General features: G+C 41.4%; 1 protein-coding gene across 9 annotated transcripts in view; it reads left to right on the top strand.

Moving 5' to 3' along the window:
- Positions 1–17,833, top strand: part of LOC124257957 (protein couch potato-like) — a 194,104-nt gene that overhangs the window by 47,728 nt on the left and 128,543 nt on the right. Inside the window, exon 1 of one of the 9 annotated variants that reach the window (XM_046692026.1) lies at positions 13,590–13,836. The exons of the other annotated variants lie outside the window; for them this stretch is intronic. Coding sequence (XP_046547982.1) covers positions 13,783–13,836 — 54 coding nt within the window. The 5' untranslated portion in view covers positions 13,590–13,782. Of the gene's footprint in view, positions 1–13,589; positions 13,837–17,833 lie in introns of those variants that run through there. 9 annotated transcript variants of the gene reach the window in all.

Raw genomic sequence — 17,833 nt, forward strand, 5'->3', positions numbered from 1 at the left:
TCAAACTTACTTCTTGTGGTTATTTAATACTGGACTCCTGTAAAACCTGGAACAAAATGATGAAGGATTACCTGTCCTAAATACGGGCGGTGGGGGTAGCCTAGTGGTTAAAGCATTCACTTGTCAATGTGTGGAAGCCCATTTCTGGTGTCCCCTGCCATGATATTTCTGGAAGATAAGATATTTATTGCATAGCATTCCATGAAGAAACAGTGGCAATATTCTACAAACTACAAATATAAACACAGCAGGTACAAGAAATACAGATACTGAATATTGCTAAAAGCAGCGTCACTCACTCACTCACTCACTCACTCACTCACTCACTCACTCACTCACTCACTCACTCACTCACTCACTCACTCACTCACTCACTCACTCACTCACTCACTCACTCACTCACTCACTCACTCACTCACTCACTCACTCACTCACTCACTCACTCGTCAGCTGAACTGGTGTGTAGCCCCCAGTGTTAGACTGACCAAGATGAAACATTGAAACTGACATACATAAAACATGTTTGAGAACACCTGCGTCCCATTTCCTAGGGGCCATGTGGTTGAGGTAATTGAGGAAACAGCTAATGTGACAGTTTGTCACTGTGATGGTCAAAATGGCACACTTAAGTTGTGTATTGATCGGCTGGTCTCGTTTCACTCCTCCGGTGGACAATCTTGCGCCAAATCATAAATCCTGCCATCAGATGTCTTGATGCTGATCCCTGTGGACGTTCCTGCCACCTCTGACCAATGGTCAATAGTGATGACCAGTGCTTAATAACTTGTATCACCTCTGGTCAGGCCTGTGAATGGCCATTGTCACACCTCTAGTCTAACAGGACTCTTGAACAAGCACCTGCTGTTAACCCTCTCGCTGCTATGTCTAGACCAGCCCTTAATATGTGATTATGATTGAACAAATAGATCTGTTTAAATTGAAAAGGACCCCAGGTCAGAATGGGTATGTGATAAAAATGTAGACTTGCTTCAATTAGAGTTTTTACATTACACATTGAGCTGGGTATTAGAGAATATGTTATATTTCAGGGACTGAGAGGCAGGCTATGCTATGTTGTAGATTTCACTTGTCATGCCGAACACCCAGGTTCGATTCCTCACATGGGTACAATGTGTGAAGCCCATTTCTTGTGTCCCCTACTGTGAGTGAGTGAGTGAGTATGGTTTTACGACGCTATGTAGCAATATTCCAGCAATATCAGGGCGGGGGACACCAGAAATAGGCTTCACACGTTGTACCCATGTGGGGATTCGAACCCGGGTCTTCAGCGTAATGACAAGCCAACGCTTTAACCACTAGACTACCCCACCGCCCCCCCTACTGTGATATTGTGTGACTATATAATGCTTGAATATGAATACATGACACGTTTATTGCCTTTCAAGAACATCAATGCTGTAATATTTCTGGAATATTGCTAAAACCTGCGTAAAACCTGCGTAAAACCATACTCACTCACTCTAATAACTGACATAAAATCATTCCATGTTAAACCTGTGGAACATTCAGCATTCCATGCTCAACCAAGCGTTCAAGTGTGAAGTGCCATTGTAAGCAATCTTTAACAGGCAGCCATTGTAAGCAGTTCATCAAAGAGAGGCTTATCTCCATCAATGAAGCCCACCTGTCAATCAAAACGCTGGGGTCAGTTAGTGAACAGAAGCTGGTCAAGATGTCGGAACTTTGCAGCAGGACTGGGGATGTCTGACAATGAGGTTGCATAACACCATCATCAGGTGCTTGTTAACAGCATGCTAACAGCTTGACATAAAAGAGATTAGCGAGAACGGAGGAAATAACATAAAAAAGATTAGCGAGAACGGAGGAATTGATGTAGTATTAGGAAGTCACCATTGTCCTCCTGGGGGAGACTATTACTGGTCCTTCGAGGGAGAGGAGGGTGTGGTTCTTTTAGCATGGATTTAACTTACATTAAAAATAGAGAAAATACCTATTTTTATGCTTATACTTATTCTTGTACTAACATATCTTTCTCGGAAAAGTGTTAGAATTATACAGTAAAATGTCAGTGCTTTTTCTGAACGTATTTGTAATCTGTGATATAGTTGTCATGGTAACCACTTTTTATAACAAACACCATAAAACTGAGTTGAAAGAGACATTTAATTATGAGACCATATTTATCACTGCTAAGACTAATGTCAAAAGTTGTTTTGCCGATATGAGTTGTGTATATATTTGCAAGACACTTCAGTTTCACTTGATGACATCGGCTTATACTCATAGCAGTCTTATCCTTTGATAACTTGCCAGTAATTGTTTTTGTCGAGAATATGATATCAGCTGACAGTCAATTTTGATCAGTTTCCTTCGACAAGGTAGTTTTATGGAATGCCTTCTTGATTTCATGAAAGTGTTCCTTATTTCATAGCATTTCTCTGATATTTATGTTGATACATATATATTCATAGAAACAATTAAGGGAACACATGAAAGTACAAGTGTCCCTTTATATATTTCCAGAATTTCACCCTCAGTGCAATACATACCTTGTGAAGAAACCTGGAAAAGAATAAAGGAACACTTGTACTTTCATGTGTTCCCTTATTTGTTTCCATGAGTATATATTCTTGTTCGTCTTCAACGAGAAACTTATACCAATATGTTGGTTCTTTATTTTTGAAAGTCTTGTGTATGTCAGACAACCAGCACGATGTGTCTGACAGATATGAGTCTTTCTAAGAATAGAACCAAAATACTTGTTTTGTGACATTTTGGATATTAATTTTGATTTCTATGATTAATAAGGACTTAGATTTGATCCTTTCCTTCACCAAACCATCTATTTCAGTCTGGGTATAACAAACTACACTATGTAATTAAATTGAAAGGGCACCAGAACCAGATGTATTTGTTATATTTGAGTCAATGAAAATTTAACTTGAGCCACCGTGTACGTGATAAAAGAAAATAGTTTGATGTTTGATACAAACTGATAGATGATCAACTCACACAGTCATAGGTTGTTGGTTAAAATGTCAGTCACTGGATTGTTGGGTCCAGACACTGCTTCAGTTGTTAATAAACTAACATCTAACCTCGGAAATGAACATATCTTACAGAAAAAAAAGAAGATTTATATTCATAAAATATGAAGAATCCCAGAGACTTTCTTCATTTTGTAAAACTGCGGCAAGATAGACTTGCTACACATTCTGGACTTGCTACACATTCTAGATTTGCTACATATTCTAGATTTGCTACATATTCTGGACTTGCTACATATTCTGGACTTGCTACGTATTCTAGACTTGCTACATATTCTAGATTTGCTACATATTCTGGACTTGCTACATTTTCTAGATTTGCTACATATTCTAGATTTGCTACATATTCTGGACTTGCTACATATTCTAGATTTGCTACATATTCTGGACTTGCTACGTATTCTAGACTTGCTACATATTCTAGATTTGCTACATATTCTGGACTTGCTACATTTTCTAGATTTGCTACATATTCTGGACTTGCTACATTTTCTAGATTTGCTACATATTCTGGACTTGCTACATATTCTAGACTTGCTACATATTCTAGACTGGCATGTGCTGTATTGGGTATATTTCTTTCTGGGTCAGTAATTTGCTGACTATTGCATAACAGGACATTATCCCATTGAAGGACATGTTTTGAGCGTTGTGGGCACTTTGGTTGTAGAAGGGGATTGTGGGAGAAATAGGTCTACACCAACACGGTTTTATGATTTAGTGGATCAGGTGGTCAGTCTCAGTGACTCAGGGCTGTGGGGTAGCCTAGTGGTTAAAGCGTCGCTCATCACACTGATGACCCGGGTTCAACTCCCCACATGGGTTGTGTAGCCCATTTCTGGTGTCCCCCACCGTGATATTGCTGGAATATTGCTAAAAGCGGCATTAAACAAAACTCACTCACTCACGCATTGTTACAAAAGATAATGCTCACATTACCCACCACTGGTTTGTCTGGTCCTACAATACCTGGCTGTTTCCCTATTGCTTGCATTTTGCTGAGTGTGGTGTTAGACAAGATTCCCATGGCTTTCCAGAAAGATGAGTCCTCTCAATTGTTTGATTGACAGCAGCCTTTCCCAGCCGCCATTGTTCTTAGGGGAGAGCCATACATCTCTCATGGGTCGGTAATTAACCAACCAACTAAGTCCACAACCTCCCATAATCCCCTGCTTTGTGGAAGATTACACTTCCTGTGTACACCTGAGACCATTCATGCTAGCAGGGAGACAACTGACTAGAATTAACGCTTTTGCACGACCCTCAAATGGCTGTCCTATTATTATAATTACCAGTGGTAGTTTGATGAGAGGTTTGATGGCGAACGGCTGAAGAGGATTAATGGCCAGCTCGTTGTAATGACCCCCGCGAATTAAGAAATTGTTGTCATTAACACCGATTTTCAATCTGATAAGCTCCGTTAGCCGGAAGTTGGACCAGTCCCTAATATGGTTCTAGTCTCGGTAGAGCTTAGGACAGCTCATCAAGCGCTGGACTGGAAGACAGGCTGGGTGTGTTCGGGTCAACATGGGGATACCCAGAGGGGATTAAGATATGGAATCTAGAAAAGGAGTTAATATACATATACAAACAAGTTTTGATTGCAAAAGCTGTGAATAAGAATAATAACAGTGCTGCTGGTGCTGGATAATAGGGTGGACTGGTGGCACAGTGGTTAAAGTGCTCGCTTATGCTGAAGGGTTAATCATAGGGTTAGGATGGTGGACCCACATAGGTGCAATGTGTGAATCCATGTTTTTGGTATTCCCTGCAGAGATATTGCTGGAATATTGCTAAAAGTGGCGTAAAATTAAACTCACTCACTGATAATTTGGTAGAGGGGTAGCATAGTGGTGGTGGTAGCATAGTGTTCCCTTATACCGATGGCCATGGTTTGAATGCTTTCATCATACAACTTGTGGTGTCCATTTGTGATGTTGATCATATTACGGGAATATTCCTGAAAGCTACTTGAAACCGTACTGGCTTCACCATCATGGCTGCGGTGATGGTGATGGTGGAGATGGTGATGATGATGACGATGACGATGATGATGACGATTACGACGATAATGATGATGATGATGACAATGATGATGATGACGACGACGATAATGATGATGATGATGACGACAATGATGATGATGATGATGATGATGATGACGACGACAATGATGATGATGATGTGTTTACTGCTGCTTATTAATTATGCTAATTAACCAATATCATGTCCATCATCATAGATGAAGAACTCCATGTATTTTTCCGTTAACAAACATGGTATTTATCCCATAAATGCAAAACGTTGAAAATTGATTTCCGACAAAATCCAAATATAATTAAGATTCATGTTCTCTGATCTATGAAGGAACTTCTAAGTCTCTCTGACGGAAACATCATCTCCAGGAGCATTCCACTCAAAGGTTAAGTAGCTTTTATTTAGGAGAAAGCAGATAAAAACTTCCTGTTCTTTTTGTCTTGGAAGGAAAACAGCCTATTTGTCCTTCAGATACCGTACTTTACAGTGTTGTTTCATAAATGATCTTTATAAGTATTTCCGTAGACTTCTAAATGTCAGCTGGGAAAAAAAACCCTTGAAACAACCTTTCAGATGACTGTGGAAAAGCCCGGGTTGTCGTTAAGGCTGAGGAGAAGTTTTAAACTAATCTTTTTAAAGTGTGACAGAGACATCTGCATTATGGCCATTCTCCATTATGTTAAAAGCCTGAGGGTAATGTCCCACAATCCAAACTTCATAAAGCACAGTAAGAGATAATTACTTGGTAATGATGTTGGCTAATTTAGTAAACTCTAGACAGTATATACACTGCGATTACAGCTGATCCCTTAGGTTATTAGCGACCCAGAGAGCAGTTTGCGTAGTCGTGACAGGACCCTTGAAATGAACTACGGACAATTGTTGACTGATCCTGGAGAAATGTCAAAGGGAGGTAACTAATGATGAAAGAGTTTTGAAATATGCGACACAAACACATGCGTCCATCATATATAATTCAGTAATGGGTTTTCGGTATCAACTGAATCGACGTCCCCGGTTGCGTAATTGACGTTTTTTCAACATCTTTGATCAAAACAGCTGTGTTCGCTGTGAAGGAAGGCTGTTGACATGTTCGGTTCAGTGAAAGAAACATTTTGAAAGTTTGGATTATGGAAGACAGTTTATGGACAATGTTTTTATGCTGTATTTGTCGGTAAATCATATCACAGTTGTAACAGGTGACCTATTGGGTTAAGATGATACAAGTTCTTGAGAGTCATTCTAGGGCAAGGGCGGTGGGGTAGTCTAGTGGTTAAAGCGTTGGCTTGTCACGCCGAAGACCCGGGTTCGAATCCCCACATGGGTACAATGTGTGAAGCCCATTTCTGGTGTCCCCCGCCGTGATGTTGCTGGAATATTGCTAAAAGCAGCGTAAAGCCAAACTCAGTCAGTCAGTCATTCTAGGGCGGTGGGGTGACCTGATTTAATGGTTAAAGCATCCGCTTGTCATGCTGAAGACCTGGGTTCGATTCCCCACATAGGTACAATGTGTGAAACCCATTTCTGGTGTCCTCTGCTGTTGTTTTCCTGGAATATTGTTAAAGCGGTGTAAAACCACATTCACTCACTCATTCACTAACTCACTCACTCACTCTTTGGACTTTGGTTGAAGGTGGTAAATGTTATGAAGTGGAAATATTGTTTATCGACTTCATCAACTGGCCCATGGTTGTATGTTTAATGAAAATGGAAACAAAATGGCCTCACTTGCCTCTCAAAACGTGCCTGAGTTGTAAGTTCCATGAAAGTGGAAACATGTTTGACTGAGGAGGTTCTCAGCCTTGCAACTTTCCATCCGTGGAAACACTTTTACCTGCCTCTCAAAGTACGGCATGTTTTCATCCAACACGAAATGAGCATGAGCTGCCTCAGAAAGTGCATCATGTAAGTTTTATGAAAGTGGAAACAAAATGTCCGCCACCTGTCTCTGCAAACATCCTTTACATTAAAGTTAAACCTTAGTGGAAACATATTTAACTCAAGAGGTGCGCAATCTTTAAGTTTCATCAGTCATGAGTTGAAACTTTGACAATTAGGTTCACTAAGTCTCTATGTTTGCCAATAAATGAGTGAGTGAGTGAGTGAGTGAGAGAGAGTTTGGTTTTACGCCACTTTTAGCAATATTCCAGCAATATCACAGCGGGGGACACCAGAAATGGGCTTCACATTTGTAGCCATATGGGGAATCGAACCTGGGCCTTCGGCGTGACGAGCCAACGCTTTAACCACTTGGCTACCCCACCGCCCCCAGAGTCAACAGCAATGTGGTTCTTTGTCTGTCATTGTGAATCAACGTGTATTCTGCTCCAGTGTCACGTCTGCTCCTAACGTCATCGTTGTTTACAGGACCCATGAACATCCGGGTTAGAATCGGTCTTCAGCAACCGTGCGGTGGGGTAGTCTAGTGGTTAAAGCGTTGGCTCGTCACGCCGAAGACCCGGGTTCGAATCCCCACATGGGTACAATGTGTGAAGCCCATTTCTGGTGTCCCCCGCCGTGATGTTGCTGGAATATTGCTAAAAGCAGCGTAAAGCCAAACTCAGTCAGTCAGTCATTCTAGGGCGGTGGGGTGACCTGATTTAATGGTTAAAGCATCCGCTTGTCATGCTGAAGACCTGGGTTCGATTCCCCACATAGGTACAATGTGTGAAACCGATTTCTGGTGTCCTCTGCTGTTGTATTCCTGGAATATTGTTAAAGCGGCGTAAAACCACATTCACTCACTCATTCACTAACTCACTCACTCACTCTTTGGACTTCGGTTGAAGGTGGTAAATGTTATGAAGTGGAAATATTGTTTATCGACTTCATCAACTGGCCCATGGTTGTATGTTTAATGAAAATGGAAACAAAATGGCCTCACTTGCCTCTCAAAACGTGCCTGGGTCGTAAAGTGGAAACATGTTTGACTGAGGAGGTTCTCAGTCTTGCAACTTTCCATCCGTGGAAACACTTTTACCTGCCTCTCAAAGTACGGCATGTTTTCATCCAACACGAAACGAGCATGAGCTGCCTCAGAAAGTGCATCATGTAAGTTTTATGAAAGTGGAAACAAAATGTCCGCCACCTGTCTCTGCAAACATCCTTTACATTAAAGTTAAACCTTAGTGGAAACATATTTAACTCAAGAGGTGCGTAATCTTTAAGTTTCATCAGTCATGAGTTGAAACTTTGACAATTAGGTTCACTAAGTCTCTATGTTTGCCAATAAATGAGTGAGTGAGTGAGAGAGTATGGTTTTATGCCACTTTTAGCAATATTCCAGCAATATCACAGGCGGGGGACACCAGAAATGGGCTTCACATTTGTAGCCATATGGGGAATCGAACCTGGCCTTCGCGGACGAGCCAACGCTTTAACCACTTGGCTACCCCACCGCCCCCAGAGTCAACAGCAATGTGGTTCTTTGTCTGTCATTGTGAATCAACGTGTATTCTGCTCCAGTGTCACGTCTGCTCCTAACGTCATCGTTGTTTACAGGACCCATGAACATCCGGGTTAGAATCGGTCTTCAGCAACCGGTGCGGTGGGGTAGTCGAGTGGTTAAAGCGTTGGCTCGTCACGCCGAAGACCCGGGTTCGAATCCCCAAATGGGTACAATGAGTGAAGCCCATTTCTGGTGTCCCCTGCCGTGATATTGCTGGAATATTGCTAAAAGCGGCGTAAAACCAAACTCAGTTAGTCAGTCTTCAGCAACCCATGCTAATCGTAAGAGGCGACTAACGGGATTGGGTGGTCAGGCTCGCTGACTTGGTTGACTCGTGTCATCGTATCCCAATTGCGTAGGTCGATATTCATGATGTTGATCACTTGATTGTCTGGTCCAGACTCAAATATTGCTGAGTGCGACGTTAAACAACAAACCAACAATCCATTGTTTACAGATCACGTGACAGCTGAAGCTCTGCTGACTGCAGTTTCATAGAACATGAGTTGTTCACTACTTAAGTCTGTACCTTCTGACCATTGAACAGTGGTTTTAGGTAGTTTTATCAACACGATTAAGTTTTTCTGAGGGTACACAGATACCAGACTGACTGTACGTCATGAGTCAGTCGCCACGTGTTGTCGAACATTGGTCTGACAATATTCAGCACAGTGCAAGCGTGTAGGTTCGTCTAACGCTAACATAATTACTTGTAAATGTCAGCTGATACTTTGTCAGGGGCTCCCTGGTTACAGAACCCTTGGTTTTTTATTGTGAAATAAATAAATAAATAAATATCAATGTTGATGTATCCACAGGCGTGTGATAATAGAAATGACAAATGCTATTTACCTACAAAGGTCATTCCTATAGTTTGAAGCTGTAGAGCGGTTACATCGGTTATATAAGTTAGATATGTTTGTGATTCTGCTTGGGGTAAACTTCAATACAAATTTCAAGACAGATTTGAACAATATTGACTCATCAGGGACCATTTCTGAAATTTTACAACTCCCCACTCGTACCACCCATCCTAAGATCTCAGTCGTACCACCCATCCCGGTACAACCCATCCTAAGATCTCAGTCGTACCACCCATCCTAAGCTCTGTCGTACCACCCATTACCACCCATCCCCGCCCATCCTAACAACCCATCCTAAGATCTGTCGTACCACCAATCCTAAGATCTGTCGTACCACCCATCCCCGTACAACCCATCCTAAGATCTCAGTCGTACCACCCATCCTAAGATCTAACTTGTACAGTCCCTCCTAACATCTCACTGTTACCCCCAACAGTTACACATCACTGTTATAACACATGATACCTAAATGCTTTGTTGTGGTCATTGCTCTCCACTGACCCGTACATATGTATGGTTAGTGTACAGTGTTTCTGTTTGGACATCCACCGAATAGTTCATTGATTAATTACATTATGTGTCAAGTTATTAATTTCCCTAAAGGAAACAATGTTTGTGTTTCATCAGATGTTATTTGTAAAGTGTTAAACATGCTTACTAACTGAATGTTCCTTTCTGTTACAGGTAAGTGATCTGACTGAACGGTGGTGAATGCTGATCGCCAGATCGGTGAGATTGTTCCGGTTACCAGTAATGTAATCAGATTCCTGTGAGCGCCAGTAGGGGAACCGCCTCCGCTATTACCCATTTATGCAAATGAGTTTCTTAGACATGGAAACAGGTGATTGATTCTGGCAGCTTGACATAGTATTTATTTGCCGAAAAAGATGTCTTCAGCTGGCACTTAATAGATCACATTAGATTTGGACTTGAAATCAAAGGTTGGACAAAGGCTGATGATTCATTTGCTCAAGCAGAGCTGTCATTTAGGTCTTTGGTTTTAGTTTCGCATTTGTCCAAGACATGGGCATTTAGTCAACCTTTGGTTGTAGTTCAAATTATATTCGTGATAGCATGGAGATGATTGTCAATGTTGGGATGTAATAACTATGTGTAGGAGCCAATCTGAAAGAACTGGTTCTTGGTCTGCTCGAATTTAAGTATTTATGATGAAATTGTTTGATCATCTGGAGCTATCATCATGGGACTTTGGTTCAGTTTTGTATTTCGAATACTTTACTAAAAGGTAGATCATGATGGAGTCTAATGTTAAGTCAGATGAAGTACATTTTATGTTTTGGTCAAGTTCTGAATTACAAAGTTGGATCTGCTTGATGGTTTGTTAGATACAAGATACCTTTGGGTGAAGATCTCATTTGCTCACTCACTCACTCACTCACTCACTCACTCACTCACTCACTCACTCACTCACTCACTCACTCACTCACTCACTCACTCACTCACTCACTCACTCACTCACTCACTCACTCACTCACTCACTCACTCACTCACTCACTCACCCACCTCACTCACTCCCACTCACTCACTCACTCACTCACTCACGACAGCACCAAGGATGTCTGAGTGCTAATCACAGAGGACAATACTACCTCCTTCCCAGACCAGCCAACAGTAAATCCAGGCCGGTCTCCATCCTCTGTCCATTTGTGAATGAAGGCCAGTTGAAGTATGTCGTGTCAGACAGGAAGTGCCTGTACAGTAGATATAATACTATATTAGTGTATATAATTACAACTGCTGTACAGACTATGAATATCCACAATTAAAAATCCCTCTTGATAGTTCATGTCAATACGTCGATGTCATTGTTTCCTGTTTGTGCTTTGCGTCTGTCAGTGTCGAGACTCGAGAGTCCATTGGATTCAATCAACATTGTCAGATGGGAATCCTTAACAAATCTCAAAAGCTAAAGGGTTAATGGCTAGGGTCTGATAGAAGGACCAGACATTGAGGTTATGGAGGGAAATCTGTCAGGCTGACTTTGAAGGATAAAAGATGGATTTTGGAGTCGACTGTCTGTCACAGTGGATCAGACGTGTACTTATAGAATTTGTTATGTTCTGAGAGAGAAGCAATAAGTAGTTTTGTTCAGTAGGACACAGTTATGTGTTGTTTCTATTTTGAAATGTAAACATCATACAAAAATTAACAGGGACAATAATGAAATGTGAATAAATTCATATACTTTCAGAAGTGTAAATATTTGTGAAATATTAGTTTTAATTAGTAACATGTATCAATGTTCATATTTCTATGTAATAATACCTATTATTTCTGTATCTTACAATATCTGAGGAATCTTTTGAAAGTTTTAATTTGAGTTGAGGTAAGAATTGTTTTTTCTTGTCAGAGAAATATTAAATGTAGCAGAATTTCTGTTCAGCTTTGTAAAACCATGGGGTTTTATTTTCATTTGGGACGGTAGGAGCCAAAACCTACTTTCCAAAAACATATCATGTATTGTGAACAACTACTGTGTTTTGTGACTTTATTACTTTGTTTGATAAAAAAAGGATTACTTTTTTTCTAAAATACTTACATGTATATTGATTTACCAGGAGTCTGTTGAGGCTTGTTAACATACACTGGTCTATATGACCTGTCAGCATGGCAGTTGGTTAGGGCAGCAGGTGTTGCCCAGGAAACCACTTTGTTAAAGATTTCCATACTTTCCAGAGGAAAGATGTGTAATATTTAAAGTGAGGACTTAAAATGTTATTTCCAAAGCCATCAGAAATATAAATCTTATTGTCAGAGCTGAAGGGGGATAATACCATCTGCTGGTCGATATCACAGACTGTAGTCCTACTAAGAGATTTTAAGATTTTACATCAAATTAGAATTTTGTGGGGGACGTGAAAACAAGACAATGTTTTGAGCTTGTATGGAAATATTGATCATCGGAATTGATTTATTTAAGGATTTTGTGGTGAAAATGTTGATGATTGGACAATGTGAGTTGGTGATGTTGCTTGAATTTGAAATAGGTCTGTTGTCGAGGACACTTTCCATATCGCGAATTGCATAGTTTGGTGAAATATTCTGTGTGTCAGTTTTCCTTGATTAACTTCGTCCCAGGGGCTCGGGGTCGGAGCGGTAGATCTGAGCATTACTGGGATCTCGCGATGTGATACAGAGTTACCGATTCAGACAGATGACACCATTAGTAGCATGATACATGACAACATAGAAACAATGAAATCGCTGAAGGACTTTCTGTTTGATTTTTTAACTTCAAAATCTGCCGACACTGGAGACTAAAGTGTCTACATGTTGCCACATGTTCATGATGATAGGTGGCGCTGTTCAATTTCTGCCATTACTGGAAGTATATCTGTTGGCAACTCACTGTGAAGAGTTGTCCTATAGTTGGGCTTTGTTTAGGACATTATACGGACAAAAACTGTTCAGTACTCACTCACTCACTCACTCACTCACTTGGGGTGCTAGTAGCCTAGTGGTCAATGTGTTGTTTATCACACCAAAGACCCGGGTTCGATTCCCCACATGGGTACCATGTGTGAAGCCCATTTCTGGTGTCCCCAACCTTGGTAATGCTGGAATATTGCTAAAATCCATACTCACTCTCTCACTCACACTCACTCACGCATTCACTCACTCACTCACTCACTCACTTTCAAACAATTTGAGAAATGCAAAGAGATATAAAGGAGAGGGGTATAATAAAAATACAGGTATTAAGAAATATGCTGACAGCATCACACTCACTCACTCACTCATATATATAAGGCATGTTACAGGTACAGACAGGTATAAAGGAATATGCTGACAGCATCACACACACTCACTCACTCACACTCATATATATAAGGCATGTTACAGGTACAGACAGGTATAAAGGAATATGCTGACAGTGTCACATAATAGGAGGTTTTCCTGATTGGTTTAGAAAGTTGACTTCGCTGAAAAGTGTATCCTCTTGTCATCTTAATGCTTTGGAGCTTTTGATATTGCTGCCTCTTTAGATGATCTTTGTCCATCAGCCTGACCTCCACTGAATCTACACTCTTTACCCTTCACTCTTCACGTTCCCATAACAGAAACTAGCTGAGCTTTCCCTCCCATCCCATCACAATGAGCTGCACGCATGGCGAGTTGTCGTGGGCCTCAATTGCCTGTACGTCATAGAGAATCAGGGTCCATATCTGTCACAGGTGAAGACACATGTCATATATTGATATAAATGCCTGGTACGGATGATGCAGGCTGACATGCTAGCGAGTCTCCGTACTTTCCATCAAATCTCGGGACTTTCCATCAACCTGGGTGTGTCCGCCGACTCTTCCAATAGGGTGGGGTAGAGGCAAGGTCGTCGTCGTCACTTTACAAATCGTTGGTGTATTGACTGTTGTGGATATAGGACATGACGGAGGGCAAGGTTTGGAGATATTACCCTGGAGACTCAACAAACACAATGGTGAGTCTTTGTCAACTTGCTCAACGCCCTCAACTCAACTTTTATAAGCAGGATTTTTTGGTTTTACTGACGTTGACTGTGTGACCTCAAGCTCCATTACTATGTCTTGTGTGTTCATTAAAGGAACATTGACCACACTGGTGACAAGTCATATGTCAGTAGACAGGAAATCCTTTTAAGATGTGAGATGTAGAGCGAGGTCAAGCCATGTGATTTACGTCTCCGTATTTGAGAACGCAAACGATATCTGTAGGGAAAGGTGTGGTCTCAGCAAATGTATATCAATATAGTTTTGATTTCTTCAAAAAAAATATTACCATCTGCAATATGGTGACTTGCTTCATACCTTATAGACTATGCTTAGACTCTGAATCTGTAACATTTTTATAGTAATAAATAAACACATTTAAATTGAAAAGGAGTGAGCTGTGAGATTGAACCTGAGGAAATCTAGACTTGCTTCATTTAGGGCTTTAGCACTGCAGCCAGGGCTAGGTAGTTGGGAAAATAATGTGGTTCAGGGACTGTGAGACGGACAACATTGCAGGGAGGGCTAGGTAGTTGGGAAAATAATGTGGTTCAGGGACTGTGAGACAGACTACATTGCAGGGAGGGCTAGGTAGTTGGGAAAATAATGTGGTTCAGGGACTGTGAGACGGACAACATTGCAGGGAGGGCTAGGTAGTTGGGAAAATAATGTGGTTCAGGGACTGTGAGACGGACTACATTGCAGGGAGGGCTAGGTAGTTGGGAAAATAATGTGGTTCAGGGACTGTGAGACAGACTACATTGCAGGGAGGGCTAGGTAGTTGGGAAAATAATGTGGTTCAGGGACTGTGAGACGGACAACATTGCAGGGAGGGCTAGGCAGTTGGAAAAATAATGTGGTTCAGGGACTGAAACAGACTACTGAGAGACAGACTACATGTCTACTGTTTTGCTGTGTTGTGTTTTCTGATGTTTTTCTGTAGATAGATTTTTCAATTTTATGTTTGCTATCCCAGTTTGATCAGTGTTTGAACCTTGATGTCTAAACTCTTTTTCTGCTATCCATTCTGAGAAAACATACATACATGCACAGACAATTCTTCAGTCCACAACTTCATGTCTGCACAGTTAACTTCACCCTTTTCAAATCTCTTCCCCACTTCCATTTAAACCTGATCATGTCCTGGCATACAGCCACACAACATCATCGACTACCTCCCACCTCATCTGGGGCGGTGGGGTAGCCTAGTGGTTAAGGCGTTCGCTCGTCACGCTGAAGACTCGGGTTTGATTCCCCACATGGGTACTATGTGTGAAGCCCTTAAATATTGCTTGAAAATCGGGGTAAAACCCAACTCACTCACTCACTCCCAACTCATCTGTCAGTGAGGTAGCCTTGTGGTTAAAGGGCTCATTTGTTGAGCTGAAGACCTGGGTTCGATTCCCCATATGAGTTTAAACCTGATATGATCCTGACATACAGCCATACAACAGCATCGACCTAAACCTCATTGGTCAGTAAAGGTGGTGGGGTAGCCTTGTGGTTAAAGCGTTCACTCATCACGCTGAAGACCCGGGTTTGATTCCCCACATGGGTACAATGTGTGAAGCCCATACCTGGTGTGTCCCACTGTGATGTTGCTGGAATATTGCTAAAAGCGGCGTAAAACTAAACTCACTCACTGGTCAATGTGGTGGCCGAGTGGTTAAAGGGCTCGTTTATTGTGACGAGGATCCAGGTTCACTTCCCCTCATGGGTACAACGTGTGAAGGCGTTCTGGTGTCCCCTGCCGTGATGTTGCTGGAATATTGCTGACTCACTCACTCACTCACTCACTCCACCCTCATCAATCTCCATTTGATGGACCATTTCTATCCAACATGACGACGCTTTGCATCCTCTAAGATCCACCAACATCATCAATCTATTAGCTTCATCCTAACTGCTTCATTGCAACCTCCATCCACATCACAAAAAGGAGCCATTAATCTTCTCAAAGCCATCAGTCTTCACCTGGTTTGTATCACACAATTAAAAACGGAATCCCTAATGTTTAAAACAATCTATCCTCCACCATAAAGTAAATAAATAGATAAAAATTCATCCGTCCCTGCCTCTAGTTCAACCATATATTTCTTGTGCATCTATCTAATTATTCCCCCTCAAAGCTCTTGCAGCCTCTGACAAATAACATTGTATCTCCATATGAACAGAACCGGAACACCCGACCCTGGAACAGTGACTGACCATCAGGACCATTAGTCTGACCAGGCAGAGTGAAGATGTAATATCATCAAGTATAGGGGTGATGGGGTGGCCTAGTGGTTAAAACGTTCACTCGTCATGCTGAACATTCAGGTTCAATTCCCCATATGGGTACAATGTGTGAAGCCCGTTTCTGGTGTCCCCTGCTGTCATATTGCTGTAATATTGCTAAAAACGGCATAAAACCATACTCACTCACTCTATCTAATTATGTTCCCTATATGGGTACAATGTGTGAAGCCCATTTCTGGTGTCGCCCACCATCATATTGCTGTAATATTGCTAAAAACGGCATAAAACCATACTCACTCACTCTATCTAGTTATATTCCCCATATGGGTACAATGTGTGAAGCCCATTTCTGGTGTCCCCCGCCATCATATTGCCGAAATATTGCTAAAAACGGCATAAAACCATACTCACTCAGGCTATCTAATTATATCCCTCCTCAATGCACTTGCTGCCTCTGCCAAATTGCATTCTATCTCCATATGAACAGAACTGGAAAACCAGACCCTGGATCACTGACTGACCATCAGGACCGTCTGACCAGGCAGAGTGAAGATGTAATATCATCAAGTATTGTTTGGTAGACAAGTGTACAGCCACCAGCTTGGGGTATTTGTACAGTGATTTGTGTGTGACTCGGTTTGTTCCCAGTCATTTAACACAAAAGCATGGCCGCCCCCCACTAACTCCCCGTCCTCCGTCAGCAGTGTTTAACATTCCCACACACTGTCTGTACATCTCTACCCTCTGTGTCAGACCTGTACGACATCTGTTCTCCACCACTTAATGATGGTTAAATAAAAATGCTTCCTTTCAGGCTTTACCTGAGGTGGGCATCTCAATAGAGAACCAGTTTGATGTTGTCTGACTGTGAGACTTGGGGAAAAGGGCCCTGCTGTTTCAAGCATGGCTGACTGTGTTGATGTTTGACATAGACGTGAAACATCTTGGATTAACACATCTGTACATCTTGAATCATGTCTGTGTATTGAGTTATTGAGTTAGTTTTATTCTCAGTCTGCAAAATAATGATAGGTTGGACATATAAACCAGTGATGGATAGAATGAGCATTGACCAACAAACTGTCCTGGGTTTCTGGACAATTTATCGATTGAGACAATAAGCTAACTCAAAAATCTTTAGTGAAAACAACAAACAACACAAATGTTATAGAGTCAACAATTGTATTGTAAATTCAAGTTTTTATATCAATACAGGAGCGGTGGGGTAGCCTAGTGGTTAAAGCGTTTGCTCGTCACGCCGAAGACCTGGGTTCAATTCCCCACATGGCTACATTGTGTGAAGCCCATTTCTGGTGTCCCCCACTGTGATATTGCTGGAATATTGCTAAAAGTGGCGTAAAACCCAACTCACTCACTCACTCTTTGGAGGAAAAAAACAACTGCGAGTGTTAGTGTCTGCATCAGTGATAGGGTTTAAAGTGGTGTATAGTTTTGTCTTCCTGAGACACATTCACAGTATATTTATATATCACCAAATTTTAATTGTAGAATAATTATTGATTATATTTGTGGCCTCAACTTGTAAAGATGTAAAACCTAAGTAATGGTGTAAATCCTGCTAGGTGTACTCTACTGGTAGCAAAGGTCTGTTTATGTGCAGCAATATGTTTTAATGGCAATACACTGGTAATATAAATCTTGACAAGTCTGGGGTGTGGTTAAAGCGTTCACTCACCACACCCAAGCCCGGGTTCGATTCCCACATGGTAC

Source organism: Haliotis rubra, unplaced genomic scaffold (assembly GCF_003918875.1).
Source record: "Haliotis rubra isolate DU_JTF1 unplaced genomic scaffold, ASM391887v1 Scf678, whole genome shotgun sequence".
NCBI lineage: Eukaryota > Metazoa > Mollusca > Gastropoda > Lepetellida > Haliotidae > Haliotis > Haliotis rubra.